Below are 24,423 nucleotides of genomic sequence, written 5' to 3' on the forward strand. Positions count from 1 at the left end.
AGCCCTGTGAGGTAGGGCAAGGCTGATAGTGACTGGAAGGTAAGGTAAAGGTAAAGGGACCCCTGACCACCAGGTCCAGTCATAGCTGACTCTGGGGTTGCGGCGCTCATCTCGCTTTATTGGCCGAGGGAGCTTCCGGGTCATGTGGCCAGCATGACTAAGCCACTTCTGGCGAACCAGAGCAGCACACGGAAACGCTGTTCACCTTCCCACCGGAGCGGTACCTATTTATCTACTTGCACTTTGACGTGCTTCCGAACTGCTAGGTTGGCAGGAGCAGGGACCAAACAACAGGAGCTCACCCCGTCATGGGGATTCAAACCGCCGACCTTCTGATCGGCAAGTCCTAGGCTCTGTGGTTTAAACCACAGCGCCACCCACCACGGTTATTATCACAAAATTGCAGATGAGTGCAAGCATTAAGCCTGGGAGAACAGCGGCATGGCCATAGCCTCAGAAATACAAATGAGAAATTTGAACGCATGGCTTTCCAGTTCACAATCCCTACAAGATACCAACCAGCTTGTTGCCACCTGCTTTGCCACAGATTTCAACTATAGTTAATCAAGCATTTATTCATTTACCACCATGTAAGTGAAATGGCACAGCCTTTTTTTATATAATACTGAAGCATATTTATTATCTGCACCTCCGAAGATTAATTTCATGCACATTTACGTATACATGCTGAATTTCCATGCACTTAGATCTAATTTAGGACTCATTCTGGATACTGTGCCATTTTGGTCCGTTCCTTTTACATTGCATTGGCCTCCTTGATGAAGGAAGCACAAGTCACCAAGAATTACTTAAGCCAGTTGCCCCATAAACATTGGAGGTTTTCAGAATATGTGGGTAAAAAAAACCCCTACTAGATTTAAACTGTTGATTTTTTAAAAAAAACAATAAAATCTTACCATCTGATTTTCTGATCTCCTTATACAAGAAGCAATAATTCCCTGCATTTAGACTTGCACTTTTTGGTATTGCAAAGGTCAACACAATTGATGAATTGAACTTCCAAATATATATATATATTTCCCCATGCTGAATTCGGAAATGCTACAAAAATTCTAGTATTCGGAAGCCAAATTTGTAGGACACCAAACATTTAGCTCTATGATAACTACATGTTGACATCTTCAGTTATCTTTAGGGCATCAGGCTTTGCATAAGTTAGAATTTGCAGTTGGTAGCTTTGCAAAGTATTGCTACCTAATCCCTTACACACACAAACAAGTGGGCTGGTTAATACAGTTGAACCTGTCCTACAAGGCCATGCAAAGGGCATTTTAAAGCCCCGAGTGCCTCCTAAAGGTCAGTGCTTTATCTTGAGTATGAGCATCATCATCAACAAAAAGCAAGAGAAGAAGCCTCCAGGATATATTTCAAAATGTTAATTTTGCCTGACATAGGTGCTATTTAATAATGCCTGAGCAATTAGTTTTTATTCATTTTAATGAAAAGGACTTAAGGCCGCAGTACAGGACTTGCCCTGCCTTGGGGCGTGGGGCCATCTGCCTTCAAGGGGCTGGTGTTTTTGTAGCTTTTGCATAATCCAGTTGAGGACCAGAGGTGTTTCAGTGTGAAGTTCTTTGGAGCGTGTTTTCTCATGGGAGCTTCTACTGCACCTTTTTTGCTTCACTCCTGAAATCTGTGACACGCAGGCAGATTGCTCATCGTAGAATTGTAGGATTTGGAAGGGGCCACAAGGATTGTCTTCAGTGTGGGATGATGGGTGGGAGAGGAATCAAAAATAGATTATAGCCAAGAGACATCACAGATACGATACGATACACGTCATTGTCCCATACAGAACAACGAAATTGAAAAAAAAATCTACATCAGACATTCAAAACCAACAAGCCTGCTATCCCAGCTATCCCAACCTCGTTAGCCCCCTAAAAACTCTGATACCCCATTTTTAAAATACAATATACTCCCATACAGACTCCTTACATTGCATTTAAAACCAAAATCGCATTTAGATAGAAACTGTTTCTCAGGCGGCTAGTCCTAGTCTTTATAACCCTGTACCTTCTTCCAGAAGGCAGAAGCTGAAAGAGATCGTTTCCGGGGTGTGCACTATCCTGCGCTATCTCTGCAGCTTTTCCGGAAGCATAGATTTGATCCAAGGTGGGAAGAGTGCACCCAATTATTCTCTCCGCAGTCTTTACAACCCTGGACAGCATTGTTTTTCCCCTGGCCGTGCAGCTCCCAAAACACACACACAGACCATAAGTTAATACACTCTCAATGTGGGACAGGTGAGATACAGACATAAATAATAAAAGAAAAGAAGTGGTCCCACAAAGCAAAGGATGTGACCAGTCACCAGAGGAGGGTAAAAGATGGAAGATATTTTGCTTCATTCCCTCCCAGTGCCTAGCATCTCCAGATAAAGCTTGGAGACCTGAGTCTGAACTCTCGGCAAGCCCCCGGCAAAGTCAGCATAGGCAATGGGATCTTTCCCCATTTCATTTCTTTCCTTTTCTTTATTACAAGGTGGTGGATTCAAGAGGTATTCTTGCCACCTCTTTCTGCTTAGAGCTACACTTGCGGAAGAAGTTGCCATTTGCACTTAACGCCAGAGGGAGCGCAGAAATGTCTGCACAACCTGCCGCAGTCTGTCGTTCTGAAAAGGAACAGTAGGTTGAGCATGGCCCCCGTCTGTTATATGTGTTTCTTGCCCTCTAGCGATGGGAAGTGAGTTGGCACTTAAGAAGTCGTCTTTTCCTTGTAAGGATGTTAAGGCTGTGAGCACATAGCCGTTGAAAGCAGATTTGGTGCATCCCATGTTTACAAGCCTTCTTGTTTTGCCCTCATCCAAGTGGCAGCTTACACTCTTTCCTCCCCACCCCAATTTAATTCTGATTTTCCCAGTCCACAGTAAGGCAGGGGGTGGGGGTGGGGAGAGAAATCCAGTGTAAAATTTGATGTTATCTGACAGTGACATTGCATTGGGCATTTTTTTTACATGTGTGGGTTCCCCCCCTGTGAACTTTAATTTTTTTCCTCACAGATCGATAAGGATGCTTAGGTTCCCCTCCAGCTCCTATTATAATCCCATTTGAAATGGTTTGTTGCATGAGTTGCTGGAGCTGTTCTTAATCTGGCAGCTGCCCTGAACTCTTAAAGTGCTTTGTGTGGATTTATTTTATCCATTTTGGGCTCCACTGTTACCTAGCGCTTACTCCTAACTACTTGGTTTCTAAGGCAACTTCTGATATTTGATTTTGAATCACGGGGGCTGAAGGCTGCGGTGCAAAAAGTCACCTCAATAGGTTTGACCCCCTTCTGCCTATTAACTATGGATTTAAAGGGCACCAAACCACAAAAAGGCACTTTGGAGATTGATTTGCAAGAGCTGCAAGGACCTTGAAGTTAACTATACTCTCTAGCAGGGACTCCTGATGTTCTTGGACCACAACCCTGATGTACAAGCTTAAAAAAGGATCACAAAGAAAGGGGCTGGGAAAACAACATTGCAATCTAATGCGTCATTTAGAGAGAACACTTGCAAGTGATAAGCATTCAAATATGGTTTGGGTTTTGTGTTATTTTACATGTTCTGAAATAAAAACAGAAGTCCAGGAAACAGTTCCCCAGGAAAATCTATTTACTGTTGAGTCAGAACAAACTGCAGCTCCTATCCCTAGAAATGAGGCACCAAATGAAGCCTGGATGAGCCCTAAGATTCAACTGGAAATTCCATTTGACCTTCTGTCGGCAGGGAGTTCCACAGGGCAGGTCCTGCCACACTTAAGGTTTGCTCCCTGGGGAAGGTGGACTGAACTTCAGAGGACCAACAAACTTGCCCCAGCAAAGGATCTCGGTGATCACGCATAAGGAGCATAAGGAATCGGGTGCACCTTGAGGTACCTTTGGCATAGGTTGCTCAGGGCTTTGTGAATTAATGCAATAACCTATTTTACATTTAAGAACACTTGGATTTTTGGCTGGCAGGCAGACAGGCAGACAGAGGGGTCTCTACCCTGTAAAGGAGAGATGGGAAGAAACACTTTAAAAATTGAAAGCTGTAAGAGCAAGAGTAGAAAAGCAATGAGGAATGGGGTTTGCTCTCCAACCACATACCAATTGAGATCTCCAGTGTGTTGCTGCCATCTAGTGGGGTCTGCTGGTTCTCCCAAAATTAACAGCTATATTGCCCTGTCGTGGCTAAGCTTCTGAATGTGCAAGTACCCACTATCTCCCCTCCAGATAGCAGCTCCTTGAAATGGCACCTGTTAGAGCCAGTGACATCGCCCTTGGGATTGCATCCTGCATCTGTATCCTGTGGAAGAAAACTGGTGCTGCCTTATCAGTGGTCACAGTGAGCTGGCAAAATTAAGAGGGGACAGACAATAGGAGGAAGTACTGGACCAGGCGGGTGCACGTAACATAGGTCCGTGGATGACAAATGCAAGGAGATAATGTCTCTGCAGCCATAGCTCTGTGGAGTGGCTGCAGTTCAATGGTAGACCAAATGCATTACACGCAGTTGGACCCATGTTCCACATCTGACATCTCCAGTTTGCTCTCAAAGAACCAAGTAGTGGAAGATTGTGGCATGAGGCCATAGGAAGCCACTGCCAATCGGAATTAATGCCAAGCTAAAGGGACAAATAGTCTGGGTAGAAGCCCTGTTCCATAGCAAGCCCAATGGAAGCATTTCGCCTCTCATTCCTGCCATCTGCAAACACTGCAAAAGAAAAGCAAGCACAGAAACTAGGACCACAGTAGCTGGTGCATGGAATTGGTGAACTCCAGGACAGGCTGTCCTATGTGTCAATTTGAGTGTCAGTGTTTAGAGCAGAGCAGCTTTCACCCAAGTCCTGCCAGCTGGGAATGGTGGGAGTTCAAAACTGCGAACCGCCTTGAGACCTCTGGGCATAGAGTGGTATATAAATTCAATTCAATTCAATTCAATTCAATAAAATAAAATGTCTGGAAGGCACCAGATTGGTTATGACTGGCTTAGAGGAATGCTAAAACCTGAGTAATTACTGATCACAATTGTTGAAACAAATGCTTTCTTGTGTTTCATTTCTCTTGGCCTTCCTGTATCAATTAATATGCCACTGCAAATTATACTTAAGTTTTGCCAAAATTGTAATGATGCTTTGATATAGTGCCTCAAAATTGTGTGGGCTCTCCTCTCCCACCCTCACTATGAGGAAGGGGCAGGGGGAGTCCTTCTGTAGAGTGAGGCATTCTGGGAAAGTTGGCCAGCAGCTTGAAGTTCTGTTTAAAGTAACTTCCCAGTTTTCAACAGAACTTCCAGCCATTGTAGCAAAGCTGCTGTGCCCAGATTGCTTCACTCTGAGGAAGAGATCCTCTCCTCCCTTGACACTTTCTCAAAGTAAGACAGGGGGAAACTGTGGGGCAATGGTGATGAGAGCTGCCATCACCTGACTGAGGCAGTGTATTTTCTTCCTCCATTTGGGTATCAGGAGAGAAATTATTGCACAGCACAGACTGGACGGGATAATGTCTTATCCAGTATTCACACCTTACTTATCAAACAAACCTCCAGTGCAGGAACATAAGTGGGAACAGCTAAACCAAGTGCCTTTGCAGATTGGCAAAAGTACATCTAACTGAAGTTTAACGCTACTCATTTGAATACATAGGAAGGGAGCATCAATTCTGACTGGCTAAGAGTCTCCACCAGCAGCAGCCAATGTTCAGCATTCTAGCTGTTCTGCACTACAGCTCACACCAGCCCCATGCATAGCCAATGGTCAAGGATGATGGGATTTTGTAGTCACCAACCTCTGGAGAGAACCACATTGTGCAGACCAGGGAAGCCAGGATAATCTCCAGTCATCTCATTTCTGCTACACAGATGGCTGGAAAGGTAGTTAAACGAATTTCCATCTTGTGGGCTTCCTATTTGGAATCCCAGTTCACTGACCGTTGAATCCTTATGGGATATCTTGCTGTGACGGCCAGTAGATGGCGCAACAACACAATCTGCTGTTTAGGCAGAGACCTCATTCATGGATCTGCAACTGGATCACCTCCAACAGGCTTCTGATAGGACCTGCTCTTGCAGAAGCCACGCTGGCTCTGCTTCAGCACGGTTTGTTTTTCAATATGCTTGGTTAGTTTATCTTTAACAACACTTTCCACTAGTCTTTCTGGGACAGACATTAAGCTAACTGGCCTGTAATTTCCAGGATCCCCCAGATTGGAGTTATATTGTCTGCTTTCCAGTCCCCAGGTATGGAGGCAGAACTGAAGGACAAGTTACATATTTTAGATAAGCTATTTTACATTCGAGTCCGGTAACTTTTGGATGGATGCCAGCCAGACCTGGTGTTAGCTTTAATTTTGTCTTTGAGGCCTAGAATGTCATCTCTTGTCAGAAGCGGGTGGCACTGTGGTCTAAACCAATGAGCTTGGGGGATCGCCGATCGGAAGGTCGGCCGTGCGACGGGGTGAGCTCCTGTTGCTCTGTCCCAGCTTCTGCAAACCTAGCAGTTTGAAAGCATACCAGTGCAATTATTAAATAGGAACAGCTGCAGTGGGAAGGTAAACTGCGTTTCCCTGCACTCTGGCACTCATCACGGTCCTCTGTGCACCAATAGCGGTTTAGTTCTGCTGGCCACATGACCCAGAAAGCTGTCTGTGGACAAACGCTGGCTCCTTCGGCCTGAAAAGCGAGATTATTGCCAAACCCCAGTAGCCTTTGACTGGACTTAACCATCCAGCGGTTTTCTTTTGCCTTTTTACTACCTGCTTCCATTCTGCACGCTACCCTTCCTGCCAATAGTTCCAGCACAGAGACTTGCCCTGTATCTTGCGCTCTGAAGCTGGGGCAAATAATTCATTCACCCTTAATTCTCCTTTAGCACACATCTGACTACCTTGTCATTCAAGGTCTTACCATCCATTTGCTCTTTCCCTGCCCATAAGGCTGTCTGCCACTCTGAAATACCAAGCCTTGCGCTTTGCAACCAAAGGCTGGGGTGGGTGGGAAGCTATACTGGCACATGCCCCACAGATGTACCTTAACCAGCCACTCAGGGAAGGCAGGTGCCGTGCAGGACATTCAGCTTCTTTTACCTGTGTGCGAATTTTTCTTCTTTGGAACTAAAGGGGAAGAGAATAAACATAATTGGGGATTCTGTTTTTATGAGCTGAACAAAACCCCTTTACTGGGCAGCAGGGCACTTGGTATCCTAGCAACATGACCCTGGATACAGCTATGAGGAGATGCTCATCTTCTGGCACCCTCCTCTCCTTGCGCTTTCATGTCTCAGGGGATCCTTCATGTTTCTTGCTGACCAACTTTCAACTTTGTCTTCACTGGCCTAAGTGGCCTGCATGCTTTTTGAATCAGGAAGATCACCCAAAAGGAGCATTCTAGTGTATGCAGTGCTGACTGCTTCATACAGGCCAGTTGATTATTCAGCAACCTTTGAATGCGCATCACAACATGCACAGCACCAAACTGCCAGTTAGATTCATGTGTTTTTAAAACTATGCTACCAAGCAAAGGCTACAAGTCTACTGCAGGGGTGGGGAGCCTTTTTCCATTGAGGACCAGATTCTCTTGGGTGTAATATTCTGGGAGGCACATGCTGGCAGTGGACAGGGCACCCCTTTTCTTTTTGCCACTTTTCTCCCGCTCTCCCCCCCCCCCAACAACATGAAATTAAGTTGGAAGGCCTCAGTTCCCTACTCCTTGTCTACTGATGCTACCTTTACCAAACTTCCATCCGTAGCCAGCTAAGTGGTTTCCAAGACTGAAATGTATCCCAGGTCAAAAGGTCACAATTCTCTTAAAAATGTGACTTTGCCTCTCAATGACCAGGGCGCACTAACAAAAAACATGAAGCGCCCCATTCATTTGTAGGATAAAAATGGGAAATAAAATGAATACTTCATTTATTTGATTTGCTTTCCATTAATTTCTATTGGAATGAGAAACTGAAACTGAAATTGCATGAACAGGTTCTGAGGTTGGAAGCCGGGGAGCACACAATGAAATTGACAGGCTGGAAAGCTCAGCTGAGTAATAGCTATCAATTTGCTTTTTTCCATTGCCTCTACAAGGGGGAATCCGTCCCCACAAGTCTGGTTTCTTAAAGGACTAGTTTAATCTCTGAATATTTCATGCCCACAGGATAAACAAAGGACTTAAGCAGGAAAAACAAAGCTATGTATCCCAATGAAGTCAACAGGAAGCTTATAGGATGTACGCCTTTTTAAATTGCCTATAAAATGGAGATGGGTTTAATATGTCTGAGATTTGGAAAGTCTTATGCCTTGTGGGAGTAAGATGCCTGAAAAGGACATGCTATTTGGGATGCAACCCCACACACCTCAGTGTCAGGTAGTAATATATTGAACAAAACTTGAAACAAATGCAATTCAAACTCATGAAAAACCAAGCGTCTGTAATTTCAGTTTGGTTCGACTTGGGCTAATGCAACCATTATTATGGAACACTGGTAGCATATTGTAATATAATTGTAGTAAGCATGGCCAAGTAGTAAGCATTCTGAACCTAGGAAAAAGAGCAATTGGAACTCTTTACAAAAAAACAATGTGCTGATTAAAAGGTAAAGGGACCCCTGACAGTTAGGTCCAGTCGCAGACGACTTTGGGGTTGCGGCGCTCATCTCGCTTTACTGGCCAAGGGAGCCGGCGTACAGCTTCCAGGTTATGTGGCCAGCATGACTAAGCTGCTTCTGGCGAACCAGAGCAGCACACGGAAATGCCGTTTACCTTCCTGCTGGAGCGGTACCTATTTATCTACTTGCACTCTGACGTGCTTTTGAACTGCAGGAGCAGGGACCAAGCAACGGGAGCTCACCCCGTCGCGGGGATTCAAACCGCTGACCTTCTGATCAGCAAGCCCTAGGCTCTGTGGTTACCCTCATAGCCCTTATCCTCTAGGAACAGCAGATGAGAGAGAATGCTACATAAGACTCTCCCCGCTTCCAGTTAAGAGAAAGACAAGGAGATACTTCCAATGTTTTCTACACAAACATCTAGAATGCTTGCTTTCCCCCCAAAACACACACACATTCAAAACAGGTTATCTGGACAATGTTACTGTCAGTGATGATTCAGTGCTTGCACAGCAAATGTGTGTTTACACAGAATCAGCAAGCGTGCATACACAGACTTAGCTCAGCTGACTACTTTGACATGCATATAACTGCTCTCACATACAGCTTTTTTTGTTAAATTTCCTCCCAACGGTATATAAAAAGCTCCAGCGAACTTTTAACCTGCTGATTTGACAAAGCTCATTTCTTCAAGAAACTCATTCAGTGTATCAAAATAAAGCATTGGGTGGCTTACAAACAGCTCAGGAAGCTTTTTGGTACAAGAATAGTATCCATGGGTCATGCCAAATATTCATATAGTCCATGAACACCTGGTATCAGATATTATACAAAGATAGCAAGGAACACCAAGTTAGACCAGCAATGAGAAAAGCACTGTTAGGTGGGGTACTGTATAAATTCATAGTATTTCTTGGGGGTGAATACTGCGTATTTTAAATGTCAATTGCTTTTTAAAAAATGTTTCACCAACAAAACTGAGTTCGTTCAGAGAAAGGGGACAGGTTGGTGAAATGAGTAGCAGAAGGCAAGTCATCAACCCTTATGGATGTGTAGCCAGCAGCTACTGAAAACAGTGGAAGGAAAGTTCAACTTCGTTTCCATTGAAACACATGGAGGTTGAGTAGATGCAAAGTGAGGTCTTACACAAATTAAAAATTCCTCACCAATTTCTCAATACAAAACTCTTTTATTATAAGCAGATAAAGGCAAGTTAACAGCATTTAAACAAGTCACTTACCTGGTTGCCAATGGACAAGTAGTCAGATAGCCAGACAAAATAATTTGGCAAAGTTGGTTCTTTTTTTCCAGGCTCGCAATGTGTCACAAATGATTCAACGTAATGAACTTCCACAATACTAGGCTTATTACTATGTAATGCTAGTATACCACTTTTACCATACAATGCTAAAACTTAAGAGGGTGGACATGATTCCTGCATATGGCAGACAACACAAACAAGAATGGGCAGTCCCTAGTTTATCCAGAGGCCTCAAAAGAGAAAACAAAATTGAAATTTCTTATAAAATGACAAAAGCAAAGATGTAAGCAGAGATTACTGAAGATAAAAGGCAACAGCATCACAAATCAGGAGGCAAACATATGTATCAAAGCCAGGATTCTAACGAACGTATTAATGAGGTTTCAGCACCTTTGAAGGAGTTTAAAGCAACACATGAACATTAGCAAAGTTTGCAATTCCTTCATCTTTCAGCATTAACAAGAATTCTAAACGGACAAGTTTGGGAATGTACAGAGATTTGTGGCAGTATATTATGACTAACAGATTTTTGCAAAGAAAACCCAAGTTTATTTTGTAGTAGCAATAGTTTCTTTTTTATTTTTAATATACTTTAGGAAACAATATACAAAGCTGAGCCTTCCCACCATTTTCAAATAGTGAGAAACTCCAATTACACAAAGTCAGCGTTTTGTGATGGCTAAGAACAGCAGTCAGCACCAGACTTGAACAGTTAGCTACAACACAAACATCCTTCGAAATGAAATGTCATAATAGCAAGACAGGTAAAACCAGGAGTTAACATATGACAACTGTTGGGGAGGTGTCAATGATCCTTGTTGAATGTCATTAAATATTTTATACACAATTTTCTGTTTACAATTTTTAAAATAAAGCCTCCCTTGAGGACTTATTTTCAGATAAGTAAAAAAGTATTCAACAAGAATAGCTTCGGTAAACAAATCCCCAAAGAGGCCAAATTCGAATGTTTCGACCAAAGGAAATGAAAACCAGTGTTTCTTTGTTTTAAACATGTTTATTACAACAGATACAATTCACATCTGACTAGTTTTTTTTTCCTTCTTTCCCTCCCACAACCATGTTGACATGTTCATTGGGCTGTTTCCTTATAATTTGAAAAAGGGATGTACTTTCAGCACACATGCCCAGCAGTACTACCAGTCCATTCTTACAGGGTGCAAATGGAAATACATTTCAATAATTTATACAAACAAGTGGGTTATGCTCAATCACTGCAATTTTAAGCTACTGTACACAGGAATGAAAAGATTATAGAAAAGTGCCATAGCAACAGTGCTTTAGGAAAGGAGGAAATTAGAATTAAAAAAAACTGATAAAATCAGATCTAGGATTTTAAGGGGGAAATGAACACAGAAAATGAAAAACACTGCTCTGTAAAACAGAAATGGAGAAGCACTGCTCTTGATTCGGTGCAAGTGTGGAAACAGTTGTTTCATGATATTTTGTACATTACCCAAACTGTTTCAAACTGTTGCAGCCTTGAGACACAGATCGCCTGGCGCTTGCATTGAATTTTAGGAAATGCAAGATTTCTGAATGATAAATTAACTAAAAAAGAGAGAGAGCTAATTTTGCAGACAGGTTTACATGTAAAGGCTAGGTATTTAGCCACCTCAGCATTGATTAGTTTTGGATGTCTAAGCTCTGATACACATGGCTTCCCATGGCTTCACTCTACAAAACATATTTACAACGTGAAGAATACATCTACAAGAAATCTACATTTCAAGGGTTTTACAAATCATCCTCGTTTCCTTCCCCTGAATGACACCCCTCCTGTCCCCTTTCCCATGTTATCTTTTTTTATTTTTGCCCAACTCAACGGTCCAAAGTCTACTCAAATGCAGCTCAAAAATGTCAAGACTGGGCAATCAGTTTTACAGTTCCTGTACTCAAAACCCATGTGCAATTATTCACAACTTTTTCACACCATGAAGGAATTCTGATTCTTTAGTTTTTCAAGTTCTTTAATTTGTTGTCTCAAAAATAGTATCCTACAAAGGGAAAAGAAAGCAATTAGTACTGGCATGTCAAATCCATTCTTAGATGAGTAATTTACTCCATGAATTAGTACTTTAATAATGACATGCACATTTTTAAAGTTAGTTATTCAATCTACAATAGGTTGAAGGGATAATACTGTGATAAACACAGTTTTGTATGCGTTTTATTTTTTTATGTTTAAAAAGGACAAAATTGCTGGGCCTAGAAATAGTTGACCTACCTTAATGGTACACATAATGGACTAAATAATTGTTCAAGATCCAGGAACACACAAGGGCACCTTCAGTAGTTCAATGGCTGTGGAGGGAGGTATTATTCCTGTTTAAGTCAATATCATCCTATATGTTAAGCTATAACAGTTTTTAGCCCCTGACTGTACACTAGGGAAAGTTGCTCAGTAGCTCTTAAGTTTATAAAACATTATGAAACAAAAACACTGATGAAAAGGATTTGGGAAATCAAGATGAGAAACCCAGAATTCTTACCTTTGCTCACGCAAAGTTGCTTGAATTTCACATACTCGAACTAAAGATCTTAAGTTTTTTAATTCAGTACAAATTTCTGACATGTGGACACTTCCCATGTTATGAGCTTCTTCACGTAATCTCGATGCCTAAAAGAATTAAGAGGAGGAGTTGGAAAGTGTGTTGTGGAGTAACTTCTGGACGTAAACACAAAGTATGGTATTGGTGTCAAAAGAATCTCAGAACCCTCAGTTTCTTGCCATTCATTCAAAATGGTAAAATCCCAGTCCTGTTATATGCCAGCAACATGGTGCTTCTCCTACTTAATTCAAATGGATATTTAAAGTGTGGTGCTGTCTGCCAGCAAGAACCCAGAACTGTCCATTACAGCAAGTAGTCTGAATGTAAGAAGAGCCCAACAGATCAGGCCAAACAGTCTGTTTGTCCAACACTGTTCTCAAAGTGGCCAACCATATACACATGGGAAGCCCATGGCAGAACCCAAGTTCAACAGCATGTTCCCCACCTGCACTTAAGACATTTAAGACATCTTTTTTAAATACCTAGGTATTTAATGAATTTGTCTGTCTAGGCAGAGTAGCTATACGAAATGATGTGTCTAAAACTGACTTCTCACGGGGAATGGGTAAAAATTTACTGGCCTCAACCATTATAATTTTTATCTATCAGATCTTTGCCCAAATACAGTGTGAGGTAGAAATTTGGAGTTAAAATGCCTTGGAGTAATCCAAAACCAATTCTTAAAAGAAGAAGAAGAAGAAGAAGAAGAAGAAGAAGAAGAAGAAGAAGAAGAAGAGGAGGAGGAGGAGGAGGAGGAGGAGTTGTTTGGATTTGATATCCCGCCTTTCACTCCCCTTCAGGAGTCTCAAAGTGGCTAACAATCTCCTTTCCCTTCCTCCCCCACAACAAACACTCTGTGAGGTGAGTGGGGCTGAGAGACTTCAAAGAAGTGTGACTGGCCCAAGGTCACCCAGCAGCTGCATGTGGAGGAGCGGAGACGCGAACCCGGTTCCCCAGATTACGTGACTACCGCTCTTAACCACTACACCACACTGGCTCTGTGCCTACCATCTGTGCCTACCAAATGGTACACTGGCTGCAATGTTGCATGTGGAAGTTGGGTTTCCTTCCATCAGAGTGTATAAAGCACTTCTCCTGTACTGGTTACAACTGCAAAAGATGGGCGAGAATCGGTACCCTAAAAGTAGAGCCATCAAATGTGGATTAGGCAACATGAAGAACTGCTATCCTACTAAGATTTAACGGAGTACACTGACTGAAATTGAGGCTGGGATTGGAAAGAGATTGACTGAAAAGTCAAGGATCTGGGCAAGCATTTTCCCGAATATGGAAACTAGAAGAATGAAGTGGGAGCTGCCACAAAACTCTACAGCATGGAGTACTCCTGTGATCAAGATCCCAGCCAGCGATGGTCTCTTCTAAACCTCCGCTACCTTGTGGCTATACTCATCAGTGAGAAAGGCTTCGGCAGTAAACCTGAGGAAAACCCAGTGTCTTGTGGAACATCTTCAGGAGAAGAAAAGGCTACGGATCAAATCCTACACAAATCTGGAGTGCAGTCCCTAAGATGGTTGTATGGTGTATTGGACGCCTCCTTCTGTCAACTCCTGCAGCCAAGCTGGGCCAAATGTATTGCTCTGCTTTCCTTTGGACCACATCAGAGAGGCTGAGAAGAGAGTGGATGTTGTTGTCTGGGCAGCCCAGGACCTCCAAACATACTGCCAGGCTTGGGAGGCAGCAGTTATGAGTTACCAGTCTTTGCAGCCACAGCAGGCACTGTGATTCTCCAGTGGTTTGACTTCACTCCTAGAGGCGCATTCCCTTGTCTCTCAAGACAGACTGATACCAACAATGCTCTCTTTCAGCATAAGCCATTCCATATTCCACCACACTGACAAAAAACACTCATTAGCATTCTTACCCTCCTAAGCATATTCAGTCCTCACTGGATTGTTTTTAGAACGCTTCCCTATCCCCTTTCATGGTGTTTTCATCATGTTTTCATACTAACTTTTGCACAAAGCATCTAGATCAGAGATGTCAAACCTGTGGCCCTTCCAGTTGTTGTTGGATTATTAACCTCATTATCCCAGACTACTGGCCATGTTGTCTGATGCTGATAGGAACTGGAGTCCAAACAGCATCTGGGGTTCCCTATCCCTTATCTACGTAAGAGATTCATGTTGTATGGCTTTTTGTGAAGTTCATGTGCTCTGGTAAAATTTGTTGTCTGGCCAGAACAAATTATAAACTAACAGTACTACATTATATATACACTGTAATGAAGTTTCAGCCCTCTCTGCTACAGGATGTTTCTGTTGCACTGACTAGAGTTCATGTTAAAACTGTAATATTTAAAACACTGCATCTGTGCTTCAATGCCTTATCTTACAACACTATCAAGAATTACTATGAAGTCTGGAAGGTCAAAACAGAAAGGCCCAGTTAGCTAAAATTTAAAAACCACAACTAAAAAGAAATTTTATTCTTATATACTTTACAGTTAACTGGTTATTTTTTCATTCAACTTTATAAAACTGACATGGAGAAAAAGGTTATTGGTTTTGAGAATTAAAGAAAACAACCTTTAACTTTTAATCTGTACAGCATTGGATTGAAAAGTAAACATTTTTCTGTAAGCCTTTCTAAACTTCAACAATGATTTCTAACACCAGTGTAATCTTCTCAGCTTCTTTTCTGCTTCAACAGGCATGCAAGTTTGCCTGAAAACAAATGACTGAATCTGAATAGCTAAGCCAGCCTCAAATCTTATTAAGCCATGAAACAAAGGGGCCATGTCTATATAACTCTCAACTTAAACTTCCTTCACAAGGTTGCTGGATAATAGAGGAATATATTTTAAACCTGCGAATACACTCACTCACTGCTCTACTTGCTGTGAATAGGAAGGCTCCTTGCTTCAAACGACAAAAACAGTGACTAGTCCTATTCTCTGCTCTCCATCTACCCTCCCAAAAAGGGAGAATAGAACCATAAACCTGGAAATAAAAGTGCAGTGCTATGTAGCCTGGTACATAGAACTCTCCCCCCCCCACACATTTTTGCCTTAAAGGGCAAGTAATCTTTTAAAGCAGGAGTGAAAGTGTCACTGAATTTCCAGGTCAGACAGTCCCCGGTCACCAAGGTCAATTGCTGCAGACAACCATGAACCAGGTAACTGACAAATTATAAAAGCTTATCTAATGTAACACTGCCCTAAATCACTGGATTAAAATGAGGAAAATCTAAATAAAACAAGACGTTTCTTGGCTAACAGTTTTAAGGTACTTCAATCTTCCAGGATATAAAAAATCACTATACCTATTCCACAACCTATTTTCCCCACCAAACTGTTAGGATATCCCAACACAAACTACCTACAACAGTATTACACCCATGCATAAGAAAAATTCCAGTGCTTCCAACCTCCATGGAAATGGAAATGCAAGCTGTGAAATATTCACTTAGCATTAAAATATTTGCTTTAAAGGTCATTGGTGTTCACAAGAATTTGAACAGAGGAAATTTAAAACACATTTAAAAGGAAGCTAAAGTGTTGTAATCCAAAGGGTTGCAAGCAAAAAAGTATTTCATCTCCACCTCCTCCTTACTGCAGCCCCCTTAAAGGTAAAGGTAAAGGGACCCCTGACCATTAGGTCCAGTCGTGGCCGACTCTGGGGTTTCGGCGCTCATCTTGCTTTATTGGCCAAGGGAGCTGGCGTACAGCTTCCGGATCATGTGGCCAGAATGACTAAGCAGCTTCTGGTGAACCAGAGCAGCGTTTACCTTCCCGCCGGAGCGGTACCTATTTATCTACTTGCACTAGTGTGCTTTCGAACTGCTAGGTTGGCAGGAGCAGGGACCGAGCAACAGGAGCTCACCCCGTCACAGGGATTCAAACCGCCGACCTTCTGATCGGCAAGTCCTAGGCTCTGTGGTTTAACCCACAGCGCCACCCGCATCCCTTAACAGCCCCCTTATGTACTGTCAAAATCTGCTTCCAAAAGTCTAAGGCAGATTTTGGAGGTGTGCAGGCGATAGGAGAGAAAAGTGAAATCTTATCGTGCAAGCGGAAATCTACTCAAAAAACACTGGATTCTGCCCAACACTACAAAATATACACTCACCTGCTTTTCTGCATGATCTGCAGGCCACCCTTGGACATGCTTTATAAGGTTTTCATTGAAATGTGCCGCTAACGTGGGTGTTAATGAACACGTAGGTCGTGCGGATGCATTCTGTGGTGCTGTCGTATTAGAAGCACTTGTATTGGAGGTATGATTTGGACCAGGAGATGGACTTCTCTGACTACTAAAAGAAAAAGAATGAATGAATGTTTGTTAGGTTAGCTTGTCAGGGATGCTTAATCTGCACCCTGCACAGTAGATTCGGCATAGATTGGACTGTTATGTCCAAGGTCCCTTCCAACTCTACGAAGACTATATAGAATAGTTCCAATCTCTTCCATGGGAAAAAGCCCACTGAAAGTTGCATAGCCAGTAATCGTGAGATTATCATTTTGCAAATTGTCTGTGACAAGACAATAACTACCGTATTTTTCCCTTTATAACACGCAGATTTTTTCTCCTAAAAAGTAAGGGGAAATGTCTATGCGTGTTATTGAGTGAATGTGTGGTCCCTGGAGCCGACTGGCCCGAGTGCATCACACATTTTCTTCGAGGGTCGTCTTCGTTGCGGTCAGCAGAAGCCAGGGAAGTGCTTGCTAGGAGGTTTGGCCACTCTGCAGCACGACTGTGTGTTTGCTAGTGTGTGTGCTTTGTGTGTGGTTGCCTGTGTGTTTGTTCGCTAGCGTGGGTGCTTGGAGGGAGTGAGAGAGTGACTGACTGCTGCATCTTCTCCTGCAATTTGCCTTTTAAAAAATTGGAAGCAGCGGGGCAGTAAAAACCACCTCCGAAAGCCCCATTTTTCCCTTCTAAGGCTGCAGCTCGGCTTTGGGAGCCCTGAACCCCTGCCTTGTTCTTGAGGGATCTTTGAGGTTTTCCCTTTAGCTTTAACCCAGCCCCCTTATTTTACCAGTTTATCTTCATTCTCGGTGTGGTAAACTGATTGCAGGCAGCCACACGTGCGTTCGAGCCTCCCGAGAGAGAAAGCTGTTGCTTTCTTGCATTCTGCCTCAGGGTCTTACTGCCCACCCTCTTCTGTTTCGTTACTGTGTTTGCTCAAACGGAACAAAGAGCAGAGAAAACCCCTCCCCTCCAGGCAAGCAGAGGGGAAAGCAGAGCATCCTTCCTTCTAATTCCTCTTCGTGCTCCGGTGCTGCTGCGTCTAGGGACTCGCAAGCAACATGCAGGTGGGGGGGGAGAGAGAGAGAGAGAGAGAGAGCTGGCTGGCTGGCTTGGGTGGGTGGGTGGGTGGGGGAACTTTTGCCTTCCTTTCCTCCCTCCGGTAAAACCCCTCTCCTGCATTCTTAGCCAGCTGCTTCTCCGCACACCCCTCTCGGTGCTCCTTGTCCCTTCTATGTTTTTCCTTCCCTCCCCACTTAAAATGTGGTTACAAAGCACGGATCCACATGGATCCTCAGGATCTTTGCATTGGGTCACCCCAAATTCACCATCAGATCACATAGTAATGATCTGATGCAAAAACAGGGCTGCAATGGTGCAAAAACGTGGTTACAAAGCATGGATCCGCATGGATCCTCAGGATCTTTGCATTGGGTCACCCCAAATTTACCATCAGATCACATAGCATGTCCATGGCTACAGCCTGCACCAAAAAAATCACGCACCCACTGTTGCCTGGGGCTGCAATGGTGCAAAAACGTGGTTACAAAGCACAGATCCACATGGATTCTCAGGATTTTTGCATTGGGCTACCCCAAACTCACCGTCAAATCACATGTCTGTGGCCACAGCATGAAGCACAAAAATGATACATCCACTGTTTCATTCAGAATTTTTTTTCCTGTTTTCCTCCTCTAAAAACTATGTGCGTGTTAGTCAGGTGCGTGTTATCGAGCGAAAAATACAGTAAGTCATTAATGAGGAGTGTTTTCTTCATGGCTTCAACTGATTTCAAACGAATTCTGTCTCAACTTACATGGGTATGGGGAGGGGGGAAGAAACCAAACTCTCCTGAAGTTTATTTAAAAAGGAAGTTTATTTAATGTCTACTATGTGCCTCCCTGATCTCATTAGTCCCAACAGCAGGTAACCCCATTCTTTTCCAAGAACACACCAGTAACTTTCTTCCTACGAAAAGCAAGTGCCACAGGTTTTATTAATCACTTCCACAGGCCCACATATTCAGTGTATGTGCCTAGCACCTTTTGTCTTTTACAACCAGTTTCACAATCCCACGTCACACTGCCTGTCAATTCCACAAAAGGCATCCTAACAGTTCTGTAAACCAGGATATTATACTAGTATACTGATAGCGGCACCACCTGCATTAGTTCTGATTGCAGAACCCACACCATCATAAACACAAGAATTTTCTTCATATTGGCTAGAGTGGCAAATAGGAACAGCAAACATGGAAAGTTATATTAAGCAACAATTCTTTTAATAGAATTGTTCTCTTCTACTAGTCTACCAGACTCTGGTTTCAGGGATTTGCCCAAATTCCCACTCGCCCCAAATTGGGAAATGCCTGAAGTGAAATGAAAGGACACCATGCCTAGTATCTATGCTTCTCCAGTGCTCAGTGGTTGAACATTTTTGTACTGAAGACACATGGCTAGTCACCTCTGCAAGTAACAATTACTCCAGGGAACTGGGTTATGCTCTCATTCAGAACAGAGCTGTACATCTGGCCAGTGGCCTGGGGATCACATGTCACACTAAGTCAATTATGGCTTAGCACACACATGTATTCTACACCAACCAGAAGCCAATCCAACAGTAGGCACAGAGCAGAAAATAATCCAGAGAAGCCACTTGCATAAGATTAGGAGTTGATGTTATGTACCAATAGTGAGCCTTAATTCAGACCAAAGCACAATATTGGGTACACTAGGACAATTTAATGAATAGCATATTCATCAAGTATACATAATTATTTCTGTCAGTTGCAGTCAGTGTATTTGTGCACGAGTGTACTTTTGTTTGCATTAAGCACTTCCTGACCCTATGATGGCTGTTGAAACCTTGCCCTGCACACATAAAAACTGTTTTGCTCCTAGTATTTCTTTGGCAACCCTATCCCAGGGGGTGGGAAAAAACACTGCCTAGAAACCAAACAACTTTGAAGAAAAGCACTTCCAGAATTTGTCTGCCTTAATCTTAACCAACAAAGCCAATAATAATTTTATCCCTATTTTTATTTTTTAAACATGATCTTTGTCATGTAAACATTTACTTTGAGTGTCCAAGCTCTAATTTTTTTAAAAAGCATCTTTTTTTAAAGATGTCATGCATTCTACTGGACAAAATGTAGCTCAAACCTGAAGAACAAAGCTACGTAAAGAACAATTCAGAACTACCATTATTAAAAATCTGAGCTGATCCATGTCAATGAAATCATACACTTAAAAGGAGGGCTCAACAATGACAGATTTCCTTTAATTCAAATTTTTAGTGTGCCTTCATAAGCTTATCTGCTACTATCACACAACCAAGAGAGCCACAACTGTTTAAACAGCACCAAGCAAATTTCTGAAATGCAGCTGTATTCAAATTGTTTACTTCAAATGGTAACATACAGGTTTTAAAACAATACTAGGAATTTAATATGGAAATTCTGTCCTCGTACCACCTTCTAATAATGGGACTAAGAATTTATCTTTACATTCACCAACAGCAGAGATGTGTTTAAGCACTGCCACATTTCTATCTGGCTTCAAATACAAAATACACAAAAAGCCCCCAAGATTTCCATTCATGTCTCAAAACTGAATACACACACTTGTGGTGAAGAAGCAGCTTGTGAAGTCCTTCCTGTTTTTCCTGCATAACTTAAGGCAACAGAATTCCAGGATGTACAGGTGTTAGCTCACTAAAAACAAACATAAAACTGAAATCTAGACACTATAGCTAATAGCCCACTAACTCCAATAACTGGCCATGTGTAAATAATCTATCCTGCAACTGCACTGAGACTTTGAATACAAGAATACTGTACAGGCAGCATTTGCAGATGAGAGCATGCAGCTCCAAAAAGCAACACTTGGTAGAATAGGATATGGTGAAGTCAAAAGCCAATACCAATGTAATATATACCTTGAGCGCTGAAGACTTCGAGGAGAAGCAGGTTCATGACCTTGTTGTTTGTCAGCAATCACTTGCTGCTGAGATGCTGACTGTGAAACTGGTCCTTGCTTAACACCTGAAGTAGTAACCTGAAAGTTCAAAATTTGACCACATTTCAGTATTACTTCAAATAACCTTAAACTGAAGAGCTATCAATCAGGATTAGAAGTGGGATACCTCCTGCAACTTATTTCAGGCATAGTACACAGAAATGGAAGGAAGGATGTCTTCTAATTTAACTCAAATTGCATGAACAAAGATACTCAAAACTGTACACACACAACCCCCCTACAAAGAAGGTATCAGAAGACTGAGGCTAATCCTAAGGTTTGCAGATGTACTCCTACAAAAAAATTATTACAATATATAAGGGACCAAGAGACAGTTCAGTACAGACTAAGCATGTTCAGTGTTGACAGAATGCTGACCAACTGTTGGGAGGATAAATCTGAAAACTGGAATGGAATAGAGCTGCTTTAAAAGGAGGACAGAGGAAGAGACAGATATATAAAAAGGACAGCGAGCACTTTGCTATTGTTACTGGTAACTTCCTAGTTGAATTACAGCAGGGACCGCCAATAGACACCTTTGCAATCCCCAGAAACTGTTGTGGGCACCACACACACCACAACTGAGCACACACCTCAACCTAGTCTATTGGCTGCAGCAGAATGCTTCTTTTAAGTCTAATTTCAGCAGGTGGAGGGAGCCGTATAGGCACCACGTTAGTGCATTATACAAGACTCCAACTTTCAAAACAGCCCATGATCTTCAATTATCCTGCAAACAAGGCTGGCAACATAAATCCTGCCATGTGGGAATCCCTTGCAGACTACTTCAATGCCTGGAGACAGTCAGACCATGGTGCATCTGAAGCACCACAACCACACATCTGCCCTAGCTGCAACAAAACATGTCTCTCTACAGTCACAGCAGATGCTATAACTCTCCAAAATTTGACTTTACCCCCAAAGGTGCACTCCTCCATTGTTTCCCAAGATAGATGGATGCCAACAATGACAGCTAGATTAAATGGGACTGGCTGATATAATAACATTTATGCTAGTACTTTCAAACTGCTCAGAGAATTGTGGGTGGTATGGAAAGGACAGAAGTGAAAGCTGTTTATTAAAATTATTGTAGAGAACTAATAATGTGTGCCTAAACCTCCTCCCACAAAGCCCAATAAGGACTGCGCTCAGTAAGCACAGAATAGTGACTAATATTGTTTTGGAAAAGAAATCCTGCTAACAACATTTAAAGTAGGCCACTATTATTATGCCCAGGTTGAAGGTAGAAGAAGATGAGAGTGGTTTGCTTGAGGCTGCCTACCAATATAACGAAGGCAAGATCTGTACTGGGAATTCCTGGCTCTCTCTTAGCCACTTTGTTACAAAGTCCAACCAGTGACAGTTGTAGACTAAAATAATAATAATTAAAGCAACTGGTTTATTCCACCAGAAACTAGAGCATCCATTTAAGGCCATCTAATGAAAACTGTTGAAGTGCTAAACATTGAGATTCTTATCATCTGGGTTTCTTGTTTAATACAAGAAACAGCTGAAAATATTTTTAAAAAATATTTAAAGCATTACAATGTTGGAGTCTTGTGTCTGCTTTAAAAACAGAAGCAGAGCTTTACTCCTGCTGTAACTCATTAAAATCTTACCTTTGGCTGTGAGGATACAGGGGGTGTATTTATCAAAGGTTTCAGAGGAACTGTGTTAGTCTGAGGCGTGCTTATCCTTGGAGATACGTATGACCTTGGTGATGAGGCATCCGATGTTAAAGACATTGGGGATTGATTAGATGGCTGAGCTGTAAATAAGACCATGACAATTTTTTAAAATCTTACTCAATCTAAATATTTTTTTTAAAGTATTCTTAGGAAATAAAGCTTGGAAGACTTAAGCAATGGCAGGGGGAAGAGGAGCTGTGACCAAATGAGAAAGCCAAGAGACATAAAACAGTTGCTCCATGAAGGACTGAAAATTACAAACTCAGCAACTTTTTATGCTGTAACAGGAGTCATATCCAGATGATGCTGTTCTATTGTTTGCTGAAACTAGGTGCTGAAGGGTTTAAAAGCTTTGGACTATCTTTTGCTACTTCAGCACCTAAATCTGTATGGAATTTTCACTGCTGAAATGGTTTTACTTAAAGTTAACTATTTAAAGCCTCACACACCAATTTATATAATCAAGTGTAAATCCTGTACTTACATGCACAGATGCTTCAGCCTCAGACTGACCAAACTATTAAACAAGCAATTTAAGTACATACTGTCCTTGTTCTTTTACACTCCTGTGCCACACTAAACTAAGTCATGGAACAACCCTTAGCTATGGTTTGTGGTTAGCAAGGAGAGCACTTGACCACAAGCATTGGTTTGGATGCTACGCTAAGCCAAATCTTGACTTAGCTTAGCATGGGAATAAAAAGGGTTGGGGAGGAGCAAAACAACTGAACTCCTCTTTAGGAGAGCCATAGTCTGGCTTATCACATGGCATGCATAGTCAAATATATTTGTCCATGAAGAGTCTGCAAATATACTGTATATCATGTGGAAGTACACAAAAAAGCTTACTTTAAAGTAGCAGGCAATCAAGTTGCATATGAATAATAATTGATGGGCATAAGAATTCCCACTTCACACACTGAGCCAGTTTTAGACTGGGGGGGGGCGGGGGCGAAGGGATCTTTTAAATGGCAAACAAAATATTTATATACCTGCAAATGCAAAGTGTATTTTCCAATATATATTATTAATTATTCAATTTGTTAGTTGCAGGCTCTAGGCCATGCACTACTTAATTTTTGACATCTACCACTGACCACAGAGCTCTCTTTAAGAAGTTCTAATTTCAACTCTCAAATTTTTTCAATGAGGGCATTTTGTCCCTAGATAGACCCAGAAGACCAAACAACAAAAACTAAAGAAAGTTAATTTTAGTCAGGATCATTTTTTGCTTATGATTATTAGCTTTTAATAGAACTAATCGAACTCCCAATGCTTCCACTAAGTTCAAAGTAATATAGCGCATAGCAGGAGTTTTCTAGATAACCTATTTTAGGTATTCATAGTAAGTACTGCATAGTAAGAACTTGAACTAGATCACTACAGTATTAGCTTTTTTTATAGTTGGAATAGATTTGGTCTCCCCTTCCGGAATCTGAATAAGCAATAAAACTTGTTAAGAGAAATAACAACATCTTCACACATGCAGCTCAGTCCAACAGAATGTATGCAGTGTCACTTTTGTTGGCTTTAGTAAATGCTGATTATTTATAATGTTATTATGCTTGACTGGTCCAGAAACATTTGGACTGAATTCACCAAACAATTGAATCTCATCCTCCATAAATATGTTCAGAATAACAGAACAACCAATTGTTGCTGCAGTGGAAGCTACCAGCTTTTCTGAACACCCTTTAGGAATCTGACTTTAAAGGTTATATCTAGATAAGTTAGTTATGTCCATTATTTTAATAGGTCTACTCTGACTAGGACTAACACTTGATACATTTTTCCTAACTGAATCCCTCTACAGTAAAATGAACCGAAGTCTCATAGCGTACAAGGCAATTTTACACGGAGACAAAAAGAAGCTTCCAAAATACCTTGTGTGGAAAGCTGTGCTGCTTGAGAAATCAGGGAAGTTATATTAAAAGCAGATGGTCCAGCAGTGAGAATTTTATGAAGTATAGATTGTAGAGAAGCTTGTGTCACAGCAGCTGTAAGAACTAACACACAAATTAAGATTACCACTTTCATTCCCTGAAAAGAAGCAACAGTGTATCTACATTACTTATTTTTGAAAGAAAATACTATTCCC

The 24,423-nt window shown here is 41.9% G+C and overlaps 1 protein-coding gene across 4 annotated transcripts in view; it reads right to left on the bottom strand.

The window, feature by feature from the left end:
- Window positions 1-10,841: 10,841 nt before the first annotated feature.
- WAC (WW domain containing adaptor with coiled-coil) overlaps window positions 10,842-24,423 on the bottom strand; it is a 45,873-nt gene continuing 32,291 nt past the window's right edge. For 2 of the 4 annotated variants that reach the window (XM_053410593.1, XM_053410595.1), the window contains exons 9-14: window positions 24,209-24,331; window positions 22,257-22,405; window positions 20,558-20,676; window positions 16,505-16,688; window positions 12,357-12,484; window positions 10,842-11,861 (exon numbers count right to left, since the gene is read on the bottom strand). In XM_053410593.1, coding sequence (XP_053266568.1) covers window positions 11,792-11,861; window positions 12,357-12,484; window positions 16,505-16,688; window positions 20,558-20,676; window positions 22,257-22,405; window positions 24,209-24,331 — 773 coding nt within the window. In that variant the 3' untranslated portion in view covers window positions 10,842-11,791. Of the gene's footprint in view, window positions 11,862-12,091; window positions 12,169-12,356; window positions 12,485-16,504; window positions 16,689-20,557; window positions 20,677-22,256; window positions 22,406-24,208; window positions 24,332-24,423 lie in introns of all 4 variants that reach the window. The other 2 variants (XR_008333025.1, XM_053410594.1) reach the window with 2 other exon arrangements.

This window comes from Podarcis raffonei, chromosome 12 (genome assembly GCF_027172205.1).
Source record: "Podarcis raffonei isolate rPodRaf1 chromosome 12, rPodRaf1.pri, whole genome shotgun sequence".
NCBI lineage: Eukaryota > Metazoa > Chordata > Lepidosauria > Squamata > Lacertidae > Podarcis > Podarcis raffonei.